Source organism: Nasonia vitripennis, chromosome 2 (genome assembly GCF_009193385.2).
Source record: "Nasonia vitripennis strain AsymCx chromosome 2, Nvit_psr_1.1, whole genome shotgun sequence".
Classification (NCBI taxonomy): domain Eukaryota; kingdom Metazoa; phylum Arthropoda; class Insecta; order Hymenoptera; family Pteromalidae; genus Nasonia; species Nasonia vitripennis.
The window spans coordinates 15900266-15909151 of NC_045758.1; the positions used below are offsets into that span (position 1 = coordinate 15900266).

General features: G+C 41.7%; 1 protein-coding gene across 1 annotated transcript; it reads left to right on the top strand.

Annotated features, from left to right (window-relative positions):
• The first annotated feature begins 1117 nt into the window (after nucleotides 1-1117).
• On the top strand, nucleotides 1118-6163 carry LOC100121695 (protein spaetzle 4). The gene is made up of 6 exons (XM_031923355.2): nucleotides 1118-1538; nucleotides 2823-3004; nucleotides 3267-3425; nucleotides 3492-4334; nucleotides 4450-4572; nucleotides 4659-6163. The coding sequence occupies exons 1-6, from the start codon at nucleotides 1506-1508 to the stop codon at nucleotides 4921-4923; spliced, it is 1605 nt and encodes a 534-aa protein (XP_031779215.1). The 5' UTR covers nucleotides 1118-1505; the 3' UTR covers nucleotides 4924-6163.
• The last annotated feature ends 2723 nt before the right edge of the window (nucleotides 6164-8886 follow it).

The following is an 8886-nucleotide window of genomic DNA, read 5'->3' on the forward strand; positions in this document are numbered from 1 at the left end:
TCAAAGTGTGTCGCTTGAAAACGATCGGCGCATTGAGAATTATCTCCTCTTGCATACAGAAAGCTATAAAATAACTCAAACTTTCATCAACTCCTTTTTCCTTTTTCAAGCCACACTCGCGTATTTTTCATAAATCAACAAGTGCACTATTTCAAATTGATTTTAGTTAACAAAACGATCTGTATCAATATTTATCATTTAAAAATAAATGATTGTGAAAAAGAGCGATATCTACTTGTCAAAATATAAATTTTTGGATCAACGCATTAATTCGGAATGAAGATCGGTAAACCAAAAGATCGAGAAAAAAGTAACCGGGTTTCCCCCCGCAAGTAATTTAAAAAAGCCCTACCTACATAATTTTTTACGTTTTTTCCTCGTATACGAATGTACTTTCAAACTTTTGTGTGTTCCCGAGATTGTATCCAAAGCGAGCGATGCCCAATATATAAGGTTACCGGTCCAACCGATTTCTGTACGAGCAAGCGCCAGTAGGAGCAGTTAGTCGTAGTTGCAACGTTTTGCATCCGAGAAACTTGGATGGAAGCGCGCAAGGAACCCTGATAAAGTTCAATTAGTTGCAGAGAGAGAGAGAGAGAGAGAGAGAGAGAGAGAGAGAGAGAGCCTATATAGAGCCATAAAACAAGCGCGCATCGACCACCCGAGAGTGTCTCATCTCAGCCCGAAAAGGCGATCCCAGCTTTTTCCTCTTTGTCGGCGCATCGGCCAAGCAGCTAGTATAACACACTCGAACAAGGAAACCGCCTCGAGCCGACATCAGCTCGAAAACGTCTTCTTCCTCGGAAGCGTATAGATACTTGGACATAGACGTAGGCGCAAGTGTATCGTAAACGCACACGGCGACGATCGCGAGAGCGACAGGTGGGGGAGTAGGAGGAGGACGAGGCCGAGTGACCCAGTTTGGGAAAATAGTGGGCACACACCGCCCGGCCGAGAGCCTAACGGTATCCAGCCGAGTGACCTACTCGCGATCGGCTCGTCCTCTTCTCGTCTCTCTTCTCGTCTCTCTCCCTCTCGGCTCTCCTCTCGGCGGCGGCGCAGCGCAGCGCAGTAGGCCCGCGCGCGCGCCCGATCGAAAGCGCGGAGGCGTCCAGCTCGATATACAGTACTTGTACACTTACGGCTACTCATACTTGCTCGCTTCCTCGTTGCCGTTCGATCGACGGTGAAACTCTCTCGCGCGCGCGCGCGCGAATAAAACATTGAGCGAGTCGCGAGGAATCGGAAAAAAAGTTATGAGAAAGGAGAGTAGGAGCCGCGGAGGGCGCCGCCGCCGAACAGCAGCAGCGACGAGCAGTCAGTAGTGAAATCGTCGGGGAATCACTCGCTCGTCTTCGGAGCTACGGCTTGTGTCGCTCCGCGCGATCCCTGCCGGACGAATCGCTCCTGTGATCACGTTTTCGCTTCATTGTGCGGAGATTATCGTATACCCGAGCTGTTGTGACCGGTGCTTCTGTGGAGTTGGACCTCTCGCAGATGACATTATGGGCGACAGGATGGCCCTCGTCTTGCTTCTGGTAATTTTTTTATTTATGTCGTTCAAAGTTATGTTTTCCTACATTTTATGTAGAACTATGGGAACAACGAATTATGTAGCTACTGACAAGTATTGTGCAGAGAAATCGAGAATCGACACATTACAACTTATTTACGTATCGTTTTCAAACGGCGAATACAATACCTCATTAATCGCCCCCGTGTATAACAATGCAATTGTATTGTATATACGACAATTGAAGACCGCGTATAACACCGTGCAGTACAAGAACGGCAGTCTTTCGCTTTCGTAAAAAAGCCGCGAATAAATCAAACGCATCGATTCAATCGCAGAAATCAATCGATCCTTCGAAAAAGCATTCATTACTCTCATATACGCGCGCGAGCGCATCTGCCCCGACATCATCATCATCATCATCATCATCGTCATCGTCATCAGCTGCAGCAGCATCGTCGGCGATCGACTTTATAATAACATGCGCCGCTCGAGCCGCCGATCGTCGAAAGCAACGAGATCGGAGAAACCGGTGTAACGGGACCCTGACTCTCCATGTGTGCGCATATACATACGCGTATATACACGTTTAACTTTCAATCCGCGAAAAAATGCACGTGATGCGCCGGTGCCGCCTCGGGTGTACAAGCGAGAGAGGAGAAAATAATCGACGCCTGTCCTGCAGCTTCCTCTCATTTTTGAACGATCAGCTTAACGGTCGCGCCGCGCGGCTCTCGTCGTGAAAGCTTTTCATGCTCGCATCGGATGATATCGGTGTCGGATTCACTTTTTGCCGGCGAACGGGATTGATTCGATGCGCGTCGGCATGGCAATTTTCCGATCGGACTATGCGAGAGCCGTTTAGAGGAAGCTGCTTTAGTGGCATCGAGGAATATAAACAGTTGCGATGACTAGTCGTGAAAGTAACGACACCGAGAACTCTCTATAGAACACAATAGGCTTGTAAATGTTAATCTCCGGCTCGAAAAAGTCAAAATAAAAGAATACACGCATCTATTGCGACTTGGCCTTTTTTCGCGGGTGAAAGTGTTTCGCCACGCAAAACTGCGGAGTGAAGTTCCATTTAAAAGCTTGACCCTGATACATGCGTAATTCTCTTCTATGATGAATTTGTTATGATTTTCTAAGCACGTATATGACACGAGAAGAAGCAGAGGAAGAAAGCTTCCCCATCTACTCTGCTCTAAAGACTCTGTGGTCTCAAAAGTGATTTATTCCATTCGTTCCGCGTTTTTGAGAACTACTATTGGCTGCGGCAAATTGCATAGGCTTGTTTTAAAAATTTCAGACGCTGAGCGCAGGCTTGGTCCTCGGCGGCATGCCCGAAGGTGGTCCCAGTACTTTCGGCTACGACGCCTCCTCGGCTTGTTCCAAACCCTACTCACGTGTCGGCCGAGCCCGCCCGGAGCATCTGCCCTGTGACTTTCGCCGCGAGAACTGGTGCGCCATCGCCGGTAACGCCTATCCATGGTGAGTTGTATGTGTATATAATGTAGATACGATGGCTCTTTTCGAGTGAAAGTGGCGACGCTGGTCTCTATTTCTATCTCTCGCGCACTGTCTCCGAGTATTTAGAATGGAAATGAATATAGTTGTTACCCTTGTTCCTTGCGCAAGATAAGCCTGGCTTTCATTCACTATCGCCTCTGTGAAACCGACTGACACATCGCGGAGCTTTGATGGGCGATAACGCTCTGTACGTGTATTACGAAGCATATACTTTTGTTTGCAGGCACGCAGTGCGCAGATTCGTGCAAGAGAACCAAGGTTTGATGCGGCGTATGTACGGCGACGAGAAGCATATCAGTGTTCTGAAGACTGAACTGGAGAAGAACGACGTCGAGCTCGAGCTCGAGGACGACCACAACCAACTTTACTCCGACGACTCGAGGTAAATCACCTGTTAAATGATAACTGTATTCGCAAAACGATTAAACTCTTCCTTTCCTGCGCGCAGCTCGCTGTTCCAACAGATGCAGTTCGAGGTGGACTACGCCTTCGACCCGATCGCCAATCCGGAAGAAGAAGCTCGCCGCAGTCGCGAGTACCTCGGCCGATCTCTGCAAAGCGGCACCTCGAGCAAACTCGACAAACCGAAAGCCGACGGCCCCAGCTCTCCCCAGCGTCTCAACGAAAACCCCGCGATAACGGCGAGCAGCAGCACTCAATCCACGACCTACGCCAGCACCGCCACCGCCTCTACCACTTCGTCGAACCCTTCGACCACTCCGGGCACGTCGCCTTCGCACAGAACGAAGATGACTCCGGTGAGCACAGCGTCGACACTCCTGCCCAGTACGAGGGACGACGGCTCGGCCACGACGCCGACGAACTTCGCATCCACGACTCCGGTGGTCAGCCTGGCGCAAATCGCCAAGATCCAAAACCTGAGCATCAACGAGATCTCCGGGCAGATCGACCGTTTCGACGCCGACGTCGACGAGCTCACCGAGATCCCGGGGATACTCATCGAGGAGGGATTCGCCGCCGACACTACCGCCGATTCCCTGGACGGGATTCCGACGTCTTCGCATCAGTACCTGTCCACGTCCTCCGAGAGGACGGACGACGGTAAGATCAGCCTCGAGGACTACGGCTCCAAGTTCGACCAAGTGCAAGACGCGGAGGTCAGCGAGTCTCAGCAACAGCCGCAACAGTTCAGACCCAGACCTGAGTACCGGCCGCCGGAGGCTGTTAGACCCGAGGCGCAAGGTCCTACCGGAGGATCGATGGAAGGACAGCTGTTTCAGGACGTCGCGGCCAAGGACAAGCAGGAGCCCGTTCTGAAAGTTCGCGGAATGTGAGTAATCAAACGTAACGCCAATTGACAAACGCTTATGAATCGCCAGTAGTGCGAGTCAACGTTTGGTAAGACGCGAGCATTACGACATAACGTTTCCTTCTCGATCTTACAGAAATGCCTGCCCTGTCAAGGAAGAGGTCGTCGCACCTTTCTGGGCAAACAACACGCGCGGCGAAGTGCTCGCTCTGCTCAATCTCTATCCGTTCGAGCAATACGTCCATTGGGAAAAGTGCACGTAAGTGAGATAATAAATCGTCGCTTCGTTTTTCCATGAATTCAGTCGAAACGAGTTAACTAATAATGCAAAAACATGACTCACAGTAACGAGAACAAGCAGATGTACTGCCGAGACGGCTGCCGCTGTGAACAGCAGTACAGGCTACACCGGCTTTTGGCCTACGACCCGAACAACGAATGTCGAGGTATATTCAGCGACTGGTTCAAGTTTCCGAGCTGCTGTATCTGTCGGTGCTACGACCTGCCGGTCGAGTTTCGCGTCACCTCGCGCTCACCTCGTCTTGTTCACCAGCGCCAGAGGCTCAAGGTACGAGCACCGCGAGCACCACCGCGACAACGGCATCACTGAACGCAAAGTTGAGACATTTTTTGTTATTAATAAGTACCACTCGTACAGACGATGTTGTTTTTTTTTCTTCTAGAATTAGCTTTGAAGATTTGCTATCAATAACTTTTTCACGCGAAAGGTAAATCTTATTTTAACAGTCACTTCCTTTTCGAACGCTACAGTTTTTTTAAATTCTTATATATTTACAGCTGCTAAATGCACAGGCCTAGATTTTATGAGCACATTTTCATGCCGGGCCATTTTTTTTATACGAAAGCAAACGACAACCTTTGATATTAAATATATTTTTAAGCTATATTTAGGTGCGACATTGACGTAACTGACGATTGAAGCTTCGATAATTTATTGACTAAAGTTAAAATTATTTGTTAATCACGTATGCATATATTTAGTGTAAAAATACCAGTAATAAGTTTTACATAATTTATAATTTAGTGGGATAAGCTCTATTGATTGTATACTAATTAAGGCTCGTGAACGAAATGATATAGCCATTTCTTATTGTATTTTTTAATGTTATTTTTTATATTGAAATAAGTTTAACGAACATTGTTATAATCAAAAGTACACTCTTTTTTTTACTTTTTTACTCATTGAAAATTGCTATGTATGGATATTTATTTACTATATAGTTGCTGACAATAACAGCCGATTGTTAATTTTGTAAACAGAGTAAAACTTTTTTATAATAAAATTCTGAACATATGTATGAGTACGAATATCACTTGACATTTCTGTTACCATCGATTCTGAATGTTTAATTCGAATTAGTAATATGGATAAGGAAGACAACCGAAAAAAGGAAACGCAATCATTTTTCGTAAAGAATCGTTTTTATTCCGATTTTCACATGGTAAGAACGTATATCTTTTACAAGAAAAAAAAGGATAATTATAAACAAATAACGAACTTTAAACGTTAATACTTTGTTTTGGGCATTCGCACAAAAGCTTGAAAGTAGCTCAACAGTTTTTGCGTCCGCTGCAAAAGTGCCACGCAAAGTTTGAAAGTGTTGCATGCCTATATTGCTTTTTGTATAAGACATATGCGCGATAGTCTTCACAAACACAATAAATATATGTGTCGTTGTATGTTTAATACATAGAGGAAGAGACAGAGGCCAAATAAAGGACTGGGCGAAGTACGAAAGAGAAAAGAGACACGTGCCCGTGCAACACTTTCAAACACAGCGGGCTAACTGAACGGGCGACATACTTAACACCTATTGTAGATTTTTATAATTAATGTCACATATATATAAATATATATATATATATATATATATATATATATATATTATAATATTACAAACGTCGTGGTATCGAATTATTATTCATCGCACTTTATTTTCCACTTCTCAATAAAATAAGGATTCGTGTGGGTGTATTTACATTTGACCATATAATGTAGATATCAATTCAATTATAATTATATTTCAATAGAATTGTAATTATAATTATCATATAATGACATAATAATTAATAATCGTAATTAATAATAATAATAATAATAATTAATATTAATTTATTTATATGTACACACATATATATAAATACGTATGCGCCGTATAAAGGATTATATATAAATAGAATTATGTATATAACATATAGGCTAAATATTTGGTATCAAAACCATTGCAGGATGAATAAAAACTTTTCACAATTCAAAGAAATAAAAGTAAGAAGTACGAAACGGATAATAATGACACAGTCCTGCACATCAGTTAAAATACTTGTTAAAATACTTTTTTTTTATTTTCGGCGTCGCAAAATTATACAAAAGCGCCGAAATATATAAATACATCGTTTGCACAGGAAACATTTTACACAAAACAAAATGCATTATTTGCTTCAATAAATCAATTAACATACCCGAAAATTTTTAACAATTTCATCTGGCAAAATATCTTTAACACTAACATAATAATCGTAACTATAAATAACGGTTATAAATTTTTTCAAATTAATGCAAACTTCAACATTGTGTAATGTTCTAAAATGTTTCAAAAGTATATCTGTATCTTTTCTTTATACAAAATTTACAATCAAATCTAGCCGTTTCAAACAAAAATCAATTGAATGTCTCTGCATTATTTGAAACAACAAAATTTACAGCTCGTCAGACGAATATTTGTCGATCCGAACTTGAAACGAGAATGCAAGCTTTCTCATCGTGAAATTGCTTAAGTATTTCACTGGTGCCCAGTTCATACAATATAATATAAAAGCAAAAAAAAAACAACCAAAGCATGCGCGAAGGGAAATATGTGGACAAAAAAAAACGAGGATCAGTTTTATCTCTTTCGCAGCACAAGTGCGATCGTTCAATTTTACAATCGGGATGAAAACCCCGCGACGGATGTACGAGTATCTATATGCATATATTGCATTGTATATACTATATATTTTTTTAGCGCGCGTGCAAACGCGCTCACGCCTCTTACACACACAAAACTCGGACTTTCTAAACTCACCTACATTCGTGTTTCGTTTTTTCTTTCAAATATTTATACATGTATATAACGCGCGTCCCTTAAACTCATCTCTTTCGTGAAACGTCCTGCGTAATACGTCTTATAGAGTTGGAAAGAGGAAACGGAGGAGATGCACCCGTATATTGGCTTTGTATTTAATAGCCAATTTGGAGATAAAAATTAACGAGTAATCTTCATTTTGCTATGAATGTTTCGGTTTCCATCTTTCACGAACTCATTTATGTCTCTCTGCTGTGCTAACACTGTTTATTATTTTTGTTTGTTTGTATATTTGCGCTTATGTAATTATTAAGATTACACGTGTTGTTCAACTTCTAAATTTTCGACTACTTTAAACTACAACAAGCTTTCAAATTGAGGACGCATTTCTGAAGAATCTTCAAGGTAACAACTCTAGTGGCAAACATATATATTTTCCTCAACATTTTTCGATGTTTTCCGTAGTAGCTTCGTATTTTGTTGGTATTAGTTGTGTGCAATGCTACATTAGTTCTACTTGAAAATACATTTCATATATTTACTAATGGATCCAACGACATATATACTCATTACAGTATTATTTTGGTCGATTGGAACAAGCTATGCGCGAGTATGTAGCCACGCTGGCGCCGACCATGGCCAAAAATTATAGAAAGAAAGTATATAGACAAAGCGTTAGAAGTTATTCCACTAGAGTTGATGATGTATGGAAATTGCAATTGAATTTCTTCGTATTATAGTTATCACATACCGGACCCTGACTTTTCGCATACAAAACTTTAATGTTCCTGTCTAATAGTTTGTTTTCTTTCTCTATTGCAATTCTCATTATGGTCTCTCCGATAAAACTTACGATGATATTTACAAAAATATGCCTTTCTGAAAGAAGACAAATATCGTCCATTTGCAATATGCTTTTCTTTTGTAAAATACAACATGTTTGTTATTAAAAATACTCGTGAATTTCAGATAAATATGTTGTTGAGTACAACAAACGATTGTCAGTAAAGATTCTATATGTATCTTTGTACAAGATAAATCCATACTTAATAAAATTCGATAATATCCCCTATTGCAGTGTACACAGTAAACAACTATGAAAATTATATGCACAAGTTAAAAGAATTGAATATAAGTTTGTTCGAATTGAAACACACAATACGCCAAAAACGTAATTTTAATCGAGTCCGCTGTAACAAGCGAACGATTCTCAAACTCATTATTTGGTATTCAAACCGTTTTGAACACAATATAGAATGTACAAAGTTTTGTACGTGGCACTGGATCGTTAAATTTTACTGTGCACCGGGAAAAAGTTGCATTATTATCGTATACATTTTTTTAGTGTAACAGGTCTTCAACAACATTTTACAAAAGAAGGATTTTTCGTTGAGTGAAGATGAAATATAACGTCATGGGCAGTGTCAATGTGGTCGAAGGATGACTATTTCATGTAAAACGCGAAAATGTTTAAAAATATTTGACTGCGA